The sequence below is a fragment of the Chinchilla lanigera genome, unplaced genomic scaffold (assembly GCF_000276665.1).
Source record: "Chinchilla lanigera isolate Chin_1 unplaced genomic scaffold, ChiLan1.0 scaffold00134, whole genome shotgun sequence".
Taxonomy (NCBI): Eukaryota; Metazoa; Chordata; class Mammalia; order Rodentia; family Chinchillidae; genus Chinchilla; species Chinchilla lanigera.
Genome location: NW_004955535.1, coordinates 2088774 through 2106324, shown reverse-complemented (window position 1 = coordinate 2106324; position 17551 = coordinate 2088774). Strand labels below are relative to the sequence as shown.

General features: G+C 32.7%; 1 protein-coding gene across 1 annotated transcript in view; it reads right to left on the bottom strand.

Annotated features, from left to right (window-relative positions):
- Window positions 1–17551, bottom strand: part of Dmd (dystrophin) — a 2013932-nt gene that overhangs the window by 1190691 nt on the left and 805690 nt on the right. The window contains exons 37-38 of the mRNA XM_013507710.1: window positions 15981–16151; window positions 1705–1827 (exon numbers count right to left, since the gene is read on the bottom strand). Coding sequence (XP_013363164.1) covers window positions 1705–1827; window positions 15981–16151 — 294 coding nt within the window. The remainder of the gene's footprint in view (window positions 1–1704; window positions 1828–15980; window positions 16152–17551) is intronic.

Here is a 17551-nt window from a genome sequence, read left to right as displayed (position 1 = left end):
AATATTGGAAATAGTTAAATTTTAAAATGTCATATATCTCTTAATTTTACATAAGGAATACCAAGTCAGCATGAAAAAATGACTGAAAAAATAACTACATTTTTCAACATGTATTTTGTCTTTTTAGGTTCCAAGAATATTTTAATTTTATTAGAAATAAAATGACTTGAAAAAGTGCTAATCTAACTTACGTGGTTATGTGATCATGTTATTTTTCATCTCTAGTTAATCTATCTTTCAATTTAAATATGAAAATTTTCTATTAAGGAAGCGCTCCATATAATGGCACTCAGCATGCCAATGAGCTAAAGATTACAAAATGATAATTTTTGAAATCACATGTATCTGTGCATTATTTTTATGGTACTTGTTGGAATATATTAACATCTAAAATGCATGCATAAACTCCAATACGAGTGAAGATCTATCCATTTTATTTAGAACAAATGGAATTACTTTTTGTTGAGATTTGTAAATTATTAGTCTAGTGAAATGCAAACTAAGACACAGACAAATACTTATAGTCTATAAAAGAACTTAATTATATTACTATGCCATTTAAAACTCGTGGCATTTTGTAAGACTATGAACAAAAATGAAATATGAAAAAACGTACTTCATTTATTTCCCCACAACCAGGTAAGGACCCTAGTGCAGAGTTTGTGGTCAGGCTAAGAGATAAGCATCACTTTTTCACCTCAGCGCTCTCTGCTATCTTCTTCTACATGAAGTGAAGGCAGTTGGAAAGCCTCTTCTTGTCTGTCTTTTCCCCCAGCTCAGTTAGCAGGGCCACCACAACCCAGTAATGGGGACTCCTGATTGAGGAAGCTACAGAAAGTCAGAATGCTACCATGGGAAAAGTGGTGGGAGGAGCTATTTCTCCTGTTACCTCACATGTCTACTATTTAAATTTTAAATATTGCCTTGTGATGTCATGTGGAAGCCTTTTCTGGGAGGTCGCTGTCATTAATATGATTCTGAAAATTTCTAGAATGATACATGTAAAGGTTAAGTATGCCACAGAAGTGGTGGCAGTGGAAGAGCAGAAAAAATATTGTGGAAAGGAGCAGGTGAAGGGAAGGAAAACAGTCAGCGAATAGGGATGTGCTGCAGCAATATTCAAGCCACTGTGAAATGTAAGAAGAACCTTTTGAAGTTAATCAGGGTGGTAGGAGAATGGAGTCTATGAACATCCTAAAGGGTAATATTTCTTTACCTTGTTTGAATGTGTACATATTCTAGATATATATTATTTACTCAAATTTTGTAAAACCATCTTGTGTGAAACTTAAGTAAACAATGCTTGTATTGTGTGAAGTTGTCCCTCTGATCAAAAACATGACTGACACAAAACATCAGCTATCTATGACCAATGAAATTATAAAGTTTCTAGTTTATTTTTCAATTGGCTCTTTTTTTTTATTACATTCCCCTACCCAGAATTTAAAAATAGCAGAGGTCAAAGCAAAATTCAACTATTTATTAAAATTCACAAATACTCCCATATTACAATTTCATAGAAATTTCGCATTTATGATGAAAGGTCAACAAGAATACTTTGTATTTATGAAAATCAAAAGAATCACACAATGAGCCAGGTATATTCTGTGAATTCAGTTGGAGACGTGAGTTATCTAATTTCCTTCCAAATATTTATTCATTTTCATTCCTACTTCATTCACACTTTTATCACAACCAATTTACCATATCTTTATTGAAGTCTTCCTCTTTCAGATTCACCCCCTGCTGAATTTCAGCCTCCAGTGGTTCAAGCAATTTTTGTATATCTGAGTTAAACTGCTCCAATTCCTTCAAAGGAATGGAGGCCTAAAAAAAAAGATAGTGCTAATTTAAATCAAAATTACTTTTTATTAGAAACATAAACCAAAAGAAATACATTTATTCAACCTCCTGTTGCTAAACTAATAACATGCATTATGTTTCCATATTATGGCAGTTTTGAGATACAACTGAGAAAGAACCTGAGAATGCAAATAAAGACAAACAGTCAACAGCACCAGAGCTGAACATAAATGCAAGGTAATGCGAATCATTCTGTGATATCAAAGTTGCTTTATGTACATTTGACTGGGCTAATTTTTAATATTCCATAAAATTTAACCGTACTTTACATATTCCAGTTTAAATACCATTTGGGTAAATATGTCTTATCAAAAATTACCTCATTCATCAAAAAGCAGTAATCAGAGGTAGAAATGTAGAATTATCACCCTAGTCTTAAAAATAATGCATAGTAATGTACTCAGACATTTTAAATGATGTTTTCACCATGGAAAAATTGATAGGCATCCTCTTCTAAGAAAAACAATGATAATAGCTTGATTCAATTGTTTTCTTAGGTGGGACAAATCAATTCACATGAACAAACCTAGAATATTTTACATAAAGTATCCAAATATGTTTTCCAACCTTATAAAAATTAGTCTCTTTAATTTTGAAATTGATATTGACCACAGTCTCAAATACTTTTAAAATCCCTTGAGTTTCTAAACGTAATATTTGAAAAGGAGTGATGAAAGAAAGACATTGAACATCAAATATTCCAAAAAATAGGCAGTGCTTCATCATTAAAATTTTGTTAATAGAATGTGATTCTTACTTTATCTTTACTCTGTATTTAATTTCTTCCCATCGTAACACTGGGGAATATTTTATACATGATACCTTTTAAAAACTCATAGAAGCCCTACAGAAATCTGATTTTCTTTCAGAGTTATTTCACTTTATAAAACCAATTCAGGAGCTACTCTCAGTGCCTTATGTCCAGGATGGTCACAGTCATCAACTTTGGACCCCACCTATTCTTTCCCAGTCACACTCCCTATCAGAGGCTTACCCTGCCTTTATTAGATGAATCAAATACACTATCTAAAGGTAGCCTGTTACCGACAAAGAGGTAGATAATTTAAGGCTATTCATTAGGACATGATTTGCACATACAATATGAATAAATGTGTTTTCGAGGCACTTTGATGCCTCCCCAAAAGATCTATGGTATCCTTTAAAGAGTGACTTATTATAGTAGTAGTTTCAAAATACAGTGATCATTTGTCATTTACAAAACCATAATAGCTTCTTGTACCAGTACGGACTGAGGTACTATCAATATACTTAAAGATCTTACAATCTCACTATTACTAGCATAATTCTATACTACAAAATCATATAATATTCAAAGGGTTGTAAAAGTAAAATAATTGCAATTCTTCAAATTAAAATAATAATTATATAATACTAATTTAATGATATGTTATTGAATTGTGGTTCGTATTTGCTGCTCCTTGATAAGGGCAAGAACAGCTTTACATGATTTCGTGCATATACGATACACAAAGTTTCAAATAACTTATTGAAAACTTGGATACTAAAATAACATGACTCTATTTGCACTCTGATTTTCTTGTTTTGTTCTACTTGCTTCTTCTCTCGCTAATTTTCTCTCAATATAGTCAAGTAGAGTAGTTTCAAAAGCTCACAACATGGGCCTGTCCACCCCTTTCCCAAAATTACTTCCAGAATAACATATACTTCTTTCCACAGTTTTAATTATAACTTTATCTTTCAAATTGCTATCTTTAGCTGTGACCTCACTTTTGAATTTCAAACTCTCCCATCCAACAGCTAGCCAGTTTCTTACTTTGACATGTTCAGAAATGAGCTCATTATCTTTTGTTCAAAATACTAGTTACAATAACATCCCTAGGTCTGTTAGCATTTTTCTGTCTTCCATGCTTAAAACATATGAGGGCTGATTGAAATATAGAGTGAATGTTTACATTTTTAAAAATACATTAAATGACACACTTAATTCCCCTCACAACACCACCTCTCAGGTTTGAATACACTTACCTCGTCATTTAAGCCACTTTATGAAGCAGTTCTGGGAGTCCTGTTTCATGAGAAACTTAGTAGGTATGATAAAAAATGGTGAATGTTTCTGCCAAATGCCATCCAACAGAAAGGCAAACTCGTAAATCACTACAAAGCATTACAGTGCATCCTCATTCAGTATATTTGACAGAGCTGGCACAGTATAACGTCTGGGTCTTTCCCAAGGTTAAACTGACCATGAAAGGTACACGCTTTGAATTGATTCAGGACATCAACGCAGCCATGAAATCACAACTGAAGTCATGAAAGAGCACTTCTACAACTGCTTCAGAAATTGGTAAGAACACTGGGATAAGTGTGTTCGAATCAAGGGGGAGTATTTTAAATTAATTGCAATGAATCTTTCTGCAACCATTTTATAAAAAATCAAATATTCACCATATTTTCAATCACACCCCTAAGTTATGTCATTCTTGGACATCTTTTCCTATTACCTTATAAATATCAAATAAATGTTAATTTGCTGTGATCCACTTGCTTTGTAATTCCAATTCACACCATCATTCTGAGTCCTCACATGGAACAGACAATAACCTCCTGAGACATGAGTAACACATGCATTCTGCCCAACAGTTGCAGCCTGTACACAGTGATCAGGTCCTTATGTTTCCCAAAACTGTTTCCACTTTACTATCTTTCTACTCAAGATCCTTATGCATCTACTGAGCACAAATAGAATAAAGTCCAAACTGAAACATGATAGTCTTATCCCAAGGTTCCTTGCAGCCTTTAAAGAGTTCATCATGTAGGCTTCTCTTGTAGCCCATTTGGTGATCTTTTGTTATTCTCCCCCAAGCCCTTGAGAGTGCCTTCTATCCTCTGGTAAGATAATAGAAGCTCCTGAAGGAGAATGAATGGATTGGACCTGGGCTCCATCATTTATTAGCTAAATTATTTATTTTTTGAGTCTCAGGTTTTTTATTTATAATATATTTACAAGAATATCTACCTCATAAGGCTGCTGTGAGGATCATCTATGTTGGTATGACGTCTGGTATGTAATAAATGTACAGTAAAGGTTGGCCATTATCATTTCCTCTCCAAACTCTATGTACCCATCTGACACAAATAAGTGTTCAATCAATCGGAGCTCTTATTGTTTACTCTCAAAACTGTACCCATGCAGTGGGTCGGTTCTACATCTTGACCTTTGGAAACATGGTTTTTGAAGGGTAACTGATTTTTTTTGAACCAAGGTTCCTGACAAAATCCTGAGATGCTAATGGTGAACATGGAGAAACTTTGGCTCCACTTTGTAAAATTTTATCATCCTGAATAACAAAAGTATTGATTAATTATTGTATAATAAGGTACAAGATAGTCTCAGGGAAGACACCAAAGACTGCAAGTATGTTTTCCTAAGCAGAATTTTTATGAAGAATTTTTGGAAGAAAAAGCTAATGTGATGAAATTCCACAGACACCCTGGAAGATGATTTGTTTGTCTTGTTTTAAGTAGGGTTATTCCAGATACATAAGAGGTGTTAATAAGTAAATATTTCCTGAACAAATAAGTGAATGAATGACTAATAGTGGCGTAATAAGATAGGAGAATAAACATTTCAAGAATTCCTTTAAAAGCAAACAATTTCTATGTAGAAAAGTCAGAAGACTGGGCTTGTTGGCACTTCCAATGCAGAAATATCTTAACAAGGGGACATAGGGAACATAGGGACATAGGGGACATAGAGTACTAGGAATGACTCAGTATTTTTAAAAAGGCACATGTAAAAAGATTTTAGGTGATATTATTACTAATGGTTCGCTAGTTATAAGACAAGATAATGAAAATTTAGACTTCATTATCAGAATTAAATGATCTAGATTTCTTGGACAAAGATGACATTACATCTTGAAAAGATCTTTATGGGGATTAGGGTTTGAATTATTCTGGGTGGTTCAAAAGCGAATAACAAGAATTAAGGGGTAGAAATTATTTAGAGCCTGAATTTTAAGGTAATATAAAAACAACTGTTTAGAGTCACAATATTTTAAGGAGTGACTTTAAAGCAGTGAGTTTCTCATTGCTGAAAATGTTTTGGCAGAGTTTAGATGATGATGTATTAGGTCATATTTTAAAATTATGACGTTTCACATGGATATTTTGCTAAAGTTTTATCACCTTACAGTAAATTTTCTTCTTTAGACACTCTAAACAAAGTGTTTAGAGTAATGTGGCTCAGGAGAAATATAATACAAGTGACATATACAATCTGAGATGATCTAGTTCCCACATTAAAAATAAAACAAGGTAAAATTAACTTAATAATATATTTTATTTCATTAATATGTCCAGAATATTACCATACACACCTATAGCAAATGTAAAATTATTAATGAGATATTTTACACTCATTTTTTCACACTAAATCTTTAATATCCATGCATGATTTATACGGATACTACATCTTCTTTGGAATAGTCACTTTTCAATTGCTCAGTAGTACATGTAATGGCTACTTAACTGGATGGTATATATCTATAGTAACTATTTTCACCATGGCTTTCATAAGAACAGATAGCGCATTATTAGTTTGAATAATGTTATTGGAATATCTTACCAATAATAGTCAAAGTATTGAGCTTTCATTAGATAAATTTGAGTAGATTTAGACTAGTCATATGAAGACATTCTTCTTCACTTACATTGTGATTTTTGTGAGGGATTTTTCAGGATGTCCTCTGAATATAGGAAAACTTCTTAATGTAGCGTGGACCTATAATATCAGGATTCCCCATTTCTCTTACATGTCATACTCAGTTGTGTTGCACACTCATTTATATATGAATATGTTTCTTACTTTCAAGTATAGATTCTTTGTTTTCCCAAGTAGGTTTTAATCCTTGAAGTTGGCAGTGTATCTTATACTATTATGTATTTCCATAGCAAATAGTCTACCCTATGTTATGGTTTGTATCTGGACGTCCTCCCCATGCAGTCATGAGACAGGCTTCTAGAGTTTATGATTGATTCATGGGTGTGAGTGCTACACCCACCCTGGGGAAGATAGTTTGCATATGTAAGGGAGTGAAAGAGGCTACTTGATGCTACTCCTCCCCTTTTGCTGTTGTTGCTTTTGCTGTCTTCCACTGCCATGAACTGGTGCCCTGTACCACGTGCCACTCTGCCTGGGAGCCAGGTGAGTATGGACTGAAACCTCCACAGACTGTGAGCTAAATAAGCTTTTCCTTCCTTAATTCTGGGAGTCAGGTATTTTGTTTCAGCAATGAGAGAAAAGTAACCAAGACACTGTATCAGTTAGTAGTTTTAGAACTACCTACATATTGATTTACTTGTGACCAATTTTATAACGAAAATAACCATAAATAATCAACCTAATTATTTTAACTACTTTATTGGGAGGATCAGATCAGCTCTTTGACATTCAACAGATTAATGTTCTTTGTTTGTACACAAGGAGTGGGAAAACACAATGGCTTCTCCTTAAGGTTTCACTAATTCACCATTACATCATTAAAACTCTAATATGGAAGGCACTTTTCCAACCAATTGTTTTACTTGTCATTCTTTGGTCTTTAAAATTTGAAGTTCTTATGTAACTTTCTAAAACAAAATAATTAGAGAGCATTTATAATTTAAAAGTTCGCACTTGAGCCATAAAAATTTAAAATATAAAGTATATAAGGCCTACTTTTTCAATTCAGAGTTACAATAAATTGTGTAAAGTAGTTGAAAACAATGGATGATAAATCACATTAATTACTGGATGAATTACTTCTATTGACTTTAAATGAAATACATAATCACAGAATTACTAGAATCACAGTCACATCACATAATTTTAGACAGTACACACAGATATATTTAAAATATATAGAAAATAATCAAACAGAAACTTTAATTTTGTCAGAGAAATTATATACCAAGTGTAGCTTTTGCACAATTTAATTTTTTTTACTTACCTTTTCATTTCAAGAACTTTATCATGACTGTGCAGTTATACAAAATACATATAAAGTAGAACATAGAGAAGTTTAATAAACAGATAAATGGACACAAAATAAAGAAGAGACAGAGAAACCGAGAAAGACAACACTTTGTTTTCCTTGATATTTTAATGTTGCTTCAAATTGCTTAACAATTATTAATTGTGCTTTGTTGGAAGATTTAAGGATTAATGAAATTTAAGGCATTGTTGAAGTTTTGGCATTAAAGATAACTTATATAACAAGTTTACAAAGAATAACAGACTGAAGAAAAGCGCAACCAATTACAGACTGATTCATTGTAAATTTAGAGCATTCAAAATTATTCAGATACACTTTATCCATATTAAAATGTAAGCTTTCCTTTTGTTAAATATTACTTTAGCGTGCATAGATACACTAGTATAATAATGACTGTGTTTACACAGGCAGCAAAGTTAACATTTATTTATCTAGACTCTAAAATTTCAGTAATCATGATTAAATGACCACTGTATTGGAATTACACTAAAATATAAATTGAAAATAAATAATCCAAGTACTACAGATTGTTTTAAAATTGATTCAGATCAATCTCTGCTTTCCATTTTGTGGCTCTGAAAATTCATCATTACAATATTAGTATAGAAAAATTAAAAAAAATAATTCATAGAAACCAAATGAATAAAGTTTCAAGGACCAGAAACATGTTATAATACAGAAAAGACAGACTACTGACATGATATAAAGAGTTATTTTAAATCTTACTAACTGCAGAGGAAAGACAACTTACATAGATAAATTAGAATATTGAAAAGATACTGCATCTATGTGAGAACGAAGATAATGAACTAAAGTAATTTATAGTCATTCACCCTCTTATTTTAACCTTACAGAAGTTTAAGAAATATGTTCTATAAATTAAACAAATAGAATAATAATATTTCAGTGGTTGCATTATATTGATATTAGATAACACATTGGTTTACATTTAATGTTTTGATGATGAAAATGTGCCCAATTTGTGAAGCTAATCTGGGGAAATTATCTAATACATCCTTACTGATATTGAATTTTGAGATTTATTTCATGGTTACACACTTCAGAATTGAGTAAAAAAAAAACACCCAGTGTTTGGATAACATATATTTGTAGGTCAAGAATCAGCCCACTGGCTACTTCTTGTTAAGTATAAGTTGGAATAGTTCTCTATTTCATGATTATGTGAGTTTAGCAGTTGCAAATAAAAAAGGAAAGGCTTTAACTAAAAAATATATGGGAGAGACATAGATAATGTAACACCGAAAACATTTTGGATAACTTTGTACTATTTACCATCTCTATTGTTAATTTTCTTTCAATTTTATTCTTTCTGCCTTCTTTACCCCCTTCCACTTTTGGTCAACTTTTTATTTATTTTCATATACAGAAGTATACTAAAATCACTGTGTTTGGAGTGAAAGTGATTATGTTTACACCAACACATCAGAGACCAATAATGCATATTTGCTGACCTAGAGAGAAATTATAAACTACCTTGAGAATCAGCAAATTGGAGTGAACAAAGCAATGGACTGGCATCTAAATTTTCTACGTTATCTTCAGAAGCTCATTACTTTTCTCATCGATCTCTCTATATATCTGAAGATCTCTGTGCCAAAGAACAACTATTTTTTAATCTGCTGTCACCAATAAGAGGAATAATTTTCCCTCATAAAGGACTATAATCAGGAATCACCAAATAACTATAATAATTTCAAGTGGCATGTTAATGAGACCCAGTCGGTTCGACAAAATGACACTGCTTAAACACAATTACATATCTACTTTGAAAACATTTAAATGTTTCTGAGAGATTTATTACGAATTGAATTAACCTTAGTAACAGACAATTACAAGTATAAAAACATTTTGTTAGCATAGAAATTCTGTTGATAGGTTTGTTTCTTACTTAAATCAAACAAAATTAACAGATATGTTATATATAGTTTGGGTGTTAATCTGATATTATTACCTGAGAAAATTAGTTTCAGATATTATATATTGAACACTACAAATTATGAAATATTTACAGAATTTTAGACTTTAAGTATGCTTTTTAAAATTTGTTTTTGGAAATTTTTAATAAAAAAGGGGTTATTCATATAGAAAGTATAGTTGCACTAGCAAATAAATGGTATACTTTTCTGTCTGAAAAGATATTACATTAGAATTTCATTAGAAATAGTCAAGAAGGGAAAGATGAATATTTGTATGTGTTAATAAATGTGATTGCAGAAATTTAGGTTTGAGTTAAAAGTTTTAAATTCAGTAAATCTTAATTGGACATTCTAGGTCATATTTATAATTTGCCGCATTTATTTCAGAATGATGTTTTGGGAGATCTGAAATATCTAGCCAAGCTGTCATTCAATTATCATTCACATATAAATCCATATTGTAAAATACATTAGACCTGACCACGTTCTTTTTTTCCTTTTCTAATATATTTTACATTATATGGAAAACTCATTGCCTCTCTCTTTGGCATGCTATACCCGCAAAAACATACCAAGTCTGTTGTCCATAGGAAGATTATTTTTATATCTGTTCACTGATTGCAGGTCAAACAAGTTGATACTTTATAATTATTACAACAATTAAGCTATGGATATTTCAATGCATGATGCCAAATTGTCCAAATCTCATTTGACAGTTGCAACACACAAAGACACACACACATGCTTGCACACATATTGTGCTAAATGAATCCTACTTGCAATTTTCTCAAGGAATTATAGAAATTAAATATCATATGGTACACATATCCTATAGCACATGTCTTACAGAAGCATTAAAGATAGGGAAAAAATAAGTTCACTTTTCTTTTTGTTAGTACCAATTTAAGGGCCAATATTTAAAACTTTATGCTAATTTTAACAGGGTTTCTATATTTCCTAGCGAAAAATAAAATCTAAGCAAAATTGTTTACGTACATTTCATAAATTTTATGACAGAGTAAATTAACTGCCTATATTAATAGCACATTGCTAGATGCCATCTGTTTAAATTCTTTTGAAACCAAGAATTATACATGACAAATATATCTTAGTATGTACTTGGTTATTGAAATTCATAGTTCGACTTTCTCACTCACTCAGTCTTGAATCATCAGTCATATTTTAGTGAATCATCGTCTCCCCTCTCATAGGTGATAACTAATCTCTAAGGTATTTTTTAGTTCCTCTAAATCAGTATTTCTTGAAGTGAGGTCTCTGGACCATTAGTGTCATTATCACCCAGAAGCACCTTAGAAATCCAATCGCTCATCTCTTCTACATTTACGAAGTCAGAATCTCAAGATGTCGTGCTCCTCAAACTATGTTTTAATAATAATCCTTCACGTCAAACAAACACTAAAAGATTGACGCTCACTGTGCCAGACTTTCATTTCCTTTCCCTTCCCAGAGCTACTCCATTATTCGAGGACAGGATTGTCTCTCATCCAAAGTACTGTGATGTCCTCCTAGCAGGTTTCCAATTTCTGACTAGTATTCAGTTGAATTTTCCTTCTAACCTCCACGGCATTAATCTTTCAACAGTGCTTTAAAAAAATCAAGAACTCTTCACTGTCTATTCAGTTGAGCATAAAAGTCTGTGTTTCAGACACTGTGTCTAAATATCTTCTTCAGTCCTATTACCTACAGAAGAACTTCATGCTCCATGCACTCAGTTCCATAAGTAGACTGACTTTACTCTCCATGGAACTCAGCACACACTCTTGAGCTTTTTCATAACTTTATCGAGATTTGTTACCTGTTCTGCATCTGAAGTGGCTGCTGAATTCATTTACTATGCACCACTCTCAACATAGGATCTGTGAACCTATCTTGCTCCACCATTAAACAGTAAGCCCCTTAAATCCACTGTATCTTACCTACCAACACAGCTGCATGGTAGCAAATATAACGATCTGAAAATAGTATATAGTTCATGAGAGTTCATCTAGATTGCTCCTTTGCCCAACTCTTCCTGCATTATTTATGAGTCCCTTCAACTGTTGATTTTCTTAAATTGCTAATTCCCTTCTGAGACCAGGTAGCTGGGAGGATGCAGAGGAGTAGAGCTGCCATAAACAACTGAACTAAGTAGTCAATTTATTTTCCCCTTTCTATCTTACTTCCTATTTTTCCACCTTCTGGCCCAGGCAGCTTCTTTTCCTGACAGTATCCTCTTACCCCAGCTGTGTCCTCATGCTCACATTCCCTAAAGCAGAAGGTTGAAACAAGGTATAGAGCTCTCCTCTCTGATTCTAACAAGTTTACTCAGGGTTCCAAAATGATCCCCAGGTCATTTTTATAACAATGACCTTCTCACTAAATCTACAACTTCCTCTACTGATTTCACACAGATTTAGAAAGATGAAGTTTTTTTTCAAAACCACTGAATACTTTTGAGTAACTTTAATGAAATAAAAACTGGTAGCATTTCAAGTGTGTTAAGAGAAGTATTAACAACAGCAGAACTTCCTTGTACTTAACTTGCTCAGTTTGATTCACAGTCAGTCTCGTCCTTGGAATTGAAAATGTAAAGACACATAATATTAGCTCTAGCTCATCTTAGCAGAGGCCCAAAAGAAAATTTAGCTATTCCTGCATTTCTTTTTTTCAGTCAAATTTTTGTGCCAGTCTTCAAAATTTGGCCATTTATACGTAATATATCTAATGATGGAAAGATTACTGATGTCAGTGATTTCTACCATTTCATATCTGTATAATAGTAGATTTCCTAAATGAGTTTTTACATACCTTACATCAGTTGATCCTTACTAAAGTCTTGAGGTTTAAATAAGACAGGTATCATTTTCCTTATTTTTGTAGATGAAAATGAGACTCTGAGAGTTAAAGGGGGCTATTGAAGATAACACAGCTAATGATGTGCTCAGCTAGTATTCAAGGCAATTTTTGTGGCTTCAAGTTAAGAACTTTTCTCCTCACCAAATTCCTTCCTCCTGAGGGCTAGAATCTTCACTGCAGAAAGCTACAGCTGAACAGGTAAGTCTTCAATCCATCTAAACTGAAGATGCCAGTGCTCGTTGCTTTCTCAGGTTTTAGAATCACGTTGCAAGGGCAGTCCTTGTGGTTTACATCGGAGCACCCAAATTTGCATTCCTCACCAAACAGTCAGTGTAGAACCTCCTACTGAGTTCTCACCATAACCTTTTGTCTAACTCAACTGCCCTTTGTACTTGACCTTTAAACAGCTATCCTGAACCTGATTTACTCCTATTCAGACCTAACCTACTTTTATTTACTTATCAAGCTGAATTTTCTTCAGGTTATTTTCCTCCACAAAACCCAGCCATAGATTCAATGACCGAAAACTCATAGTCCCATGTGATATTATCCTGCATAAATCTCACTTTAAAGGTGCTCAGTTTTGAGATCAAAAGCTGTCCCTAAAACTTCTAGCATTTCACAAATTCTCCTACTCTATAAGCAAACACATATAAGCCATTAAACATCCAACGTAACTCACTAATCAACAGATTACAGAACTGTAAAGTTTAGAGCTAGCTGGGTCTTTAGAACTAACCTAACTCAAGAATTTAACAATTATGTAAGCATAATTTCTATTTCCCAAACTCAATTAGGGAGAAGAAAGATAAAACGATACAAGCCTTTCACATATACTAACTCCAGTATTTTCCGGTTTATACATTCTGTTTTGAATGATTAATTTGAGAGTGAGGCTAGTTTTCCTCTTACAAACTACTAATACAATGTAAGTCTCTTATCCTATAAACACTAAAATAGTCATGCAGAAAAATTATGTGGTCTCTATCACTGAGAAAGTTGGACTTAGAGGTCAATCTTCTAAATCCATTGTTTTCTCTGCTAATATTACCTCGCCAGAATTTGAACATGTCTATGAAGATTTATTAGTGTTAAACATATTTTATGACTACAATAAATATTTGTTTTTGTGTTTGTGAACAGATATTTCTTAAGTAAATATCTTTATATATCCTTGTGCTTTCACATGCTCTGAAGCACAATGGGAATAATATAATTCACTCATGCACTGAATAAATAAGCAAAATGTATCAGATACACTGTATCTGTGTGTCTTTTTTCTTGCTGATTGTAAAGAATGATTACCTCTTCAAAGAACCCACACGGAATCACTCTTGCATCTTATCATCTTTAGTAATTCACAGAAAATGCTATACTTTGAAAAGGAAAACTGAGACTGTTTTGTCTATTAATATGTAATTGAAAATATTTACTTGCAGTATCTTATACCTTGCTTTGGAAGAGAAAATAAAAACAGTGAACTGAGTGGTTCATTTAATTCATAATTTCCATTATTCATGCAAAATATAGGACAAAGACTGACAAATTTTTCTTGGTTAAACACTTGTCTTAGCTAAAACTGCATTTCTATGTTGGAGGATAATGTATTCCCATGTTTTAACATAGTATCTGTGAGTCATAAACCTATAGCATAATTTATTGGAAAATGATATCCTGTTGTAAATACTTTATAATTTAGTAATTTAATAACTACTTAATTAAAATTGTGTATAAATGATGGAAAGAATATAAACACAGGTGAACGAACTAAAAGTCCTTTAAGTAATAGCTACATGGTCGATATTTCCAGAATTAAAAGCAATGCATTTAAGCAGCAGGGTAAATTCTTAAAGAATAACTATACACAAAATAAAGTTTCATAGCCTGTTAGATTTTTGTGCAAGTGATAATTACTATATACATGCTATGGGAAGCTGAGTTTTAAAGATAATTTTTTGTATTCTGTTTTTTTGTGACAGGGTCTCACTATGTAGTCCATGCCAGGTTGAACTTTCTATGTTCCCAGACTGTCCTCAAACTTGTGGCAATCTTCTGCCTCAGTCTCCTGAGTGTTGCGATTACAGGTGTGTGCCTGGCTAGATAATTGGTTCATGTGCATAAACTATTTAGAATTCCTCATTTCACCTTTCATGAATTTGAAAGTCTACATCAAACAAGTATATTTATATAACATGATGGTCAATTGTTAATGCCTTGGAAAATGTAAAACTTTTGAGATTATATTATTGGGTGTCTGAACTTATGAAAATAATTTTGAACACCTATCTTTCTAGGGATCAGTACTTACCTGATATATTGTATCATGCTTTTCTAGAAATATTTAATATTTCCAGCAGATATTTATGTACCTAAAACATTAATATATCTTTACATATATTTTATATTTGAAAGCATATTACATACCATATTGAAAATCTACCAAACTACATTACAAAAATGTAGAGTAGTTCTTTACATTTCAGATCTTCCTCAAAGAATTTAAATTCAGTAATGTGTATTCTTGTACTTTTGTGAACCACTAATAACATAAGATTTGATCTGCATTGAATGTATATATATATATATACATAGAGAGAGAGAGAGAGAGAGAGAGAGAAAGAGAAACTACCATGCAAAATGTCATATCCCGTTTTTCATTAAATGGAATAATTATAAATAGACATGTAAAATTACAAAAATTAAGATGTCAAAGCTGTCCAATTATTTGTTTTCATGGCTAGAGTATTTCACTATAGTGTAATAGATTTTGTCACAATGTCTGCAACGAGCAAGAGTAAGATAATACACATGGGCACAACCAGTAAAGAGGTACAAATTCCCTATGTCATGCAGATGTACAAGGCCTCATTTTCGGTATTTGTTCTACAATACACACAAGCAATAGCAAAATATTGTAATATCAATAGTTCTTTCTTTAGATAGATATATTTTGTGCTTTTTAAAATTTTGGCCCGCAGCATGCTATTTGTTACTTTTCTGTAAAAGTTCTTTTCAGGTTAGTCCTGAAAATACATATGTAAACCAGCACAGTATGCAGTTCTAGGATAATTGTGGCAGGGGAAAAAAGTGAGAGAGAAAAAGAGACAGAAAAAGAAAGAAAGAAAGAAGGTAGAGATTGACTTATCTCCTGTGATAGTCAGTGGTAAAATTTCCTTAAATACATTTTGGCCTTCATTTTCTTTTCAAAAACCTTGCTGTGAGGGTTGCTTGCCCCTCTCAGGGCACTGCGAAACCTTCGCAAGAGACCATTTAGCACTAGTTTCCACCTTCCAGTAGATCTTCCTACCTTTCCAGTCTTAATTCTGTGAGAAATGGCTGCAAATCGATGGTTGAGCTCTGAGATTTTGGGCTCTACTAGTTTCCTGCAGTGGTCGCCGCGGTTTGCCATCAAGTTCGCTGCTTGGTCACGCGTGGAGTCCACCTTTGGGCGTATGTCATTCATTTCAGCCTTTAAACGCTATATTCCATGAGCAAGAAACAGGGCTTGAAGTTAGTAATGGAAGGAGGGAGGCAAGGAGAGAGAGAGAGAGAGAGAGAGAGAGAGAGAGAGAGTGAGAGAGGAGAGATGAGAGGATAGGAAGGGAGGGGAGGGGAGGAAGGCAAATAGGGGAGGGAAGAAAGGAGGGGGAGAGAAAAGAGAGGAGAGAAGGAGAGGCGCATATACATTCAGAAGAATAGAAAGGAAGGAGGAAAAGTCAACTTTCATAAAACAGAAGTAGGGTAAGTCACTATCCTTAAACTTGATGCATGTGTATTTAAAGTGTTTATGTAATCTGAGGAAGAATAAAATATGTTTTCTTGACTTCTCCATGTTGTATGCAACAATCATAGTATTTTAGATTTAATTATATTGAACTTCTGTTTACTACATTTAACAGCTATAGAACAACTTAAGTCTGCTCAGGATTGAAGGTAGCTGAAGCACACATTTCTAGTCTTTCCTGCTGCTTTTGAGATCTTCATTGTTGATAACATTGTTACGGAAATAATTGATTTTCTCACAGATTTGGATTCTGTGTCACATGCAGAGTTATGAGGAAAGTTCTTTCTGATGCAAGAGGTCACAGAGCTTTTAAGGTAAGTAACTCAGTTTCTATTATCACAAAACCTTTGAAGAAATTTCACCAGAAGATGACATCTTTGACTACATATCAAGGGATTAATTAGATCAAGATAATGATTAACATCAAAATAAGACCCAAACAATAGGGTAAATATATTTTAGAAATAGTCTAAAATGCACACATAGTTTTTCATTAAAAAATTAAAATCTGTAGAAAGTATGCAGGCACATCTAATTTTAAGCACATAAATTCTAAGAGTTCTTTATGTAGTAAATCATATAAAAATCACATATTATTGAAAATTTCAGCAAAATAAAATAAGAAATCCTTAATGTAAATGGTACTTGTAAAATTCAACTCTTCCTAAGTAATTGAAAAATGAGATATTATCAAAGAGAGCCCATTCAGTATCAATATTTGCTTATTATATTTTTCATACCCCTTTGTAAGAAACTTTTTTAAAGAAAGGAAAAGTTATCCTTGAGCAAAATGACTTAGGATATCCTAACACCAAATTTCATAGAAAAAAGACCAAGAACCTGAAGCCATGTTTATTTAATATGTAATTGAAAAATGAAAAATTCAGTTTTATAGAAGCTTAGCATTATGAATATTTACAGGCTAAGTATCCTTTATTCTTAGGATAAAATACTTAGGAACAGAAGTGTTTTGATTTTGGACTTTTAAAATTTTGGAATATTTGCATTTATATAATTATGTATCTTATTGATGGGATCCAAGTCTAAATATGCAATTCATTTATTTTTTCATAGATCCCTATACACATTGCCTA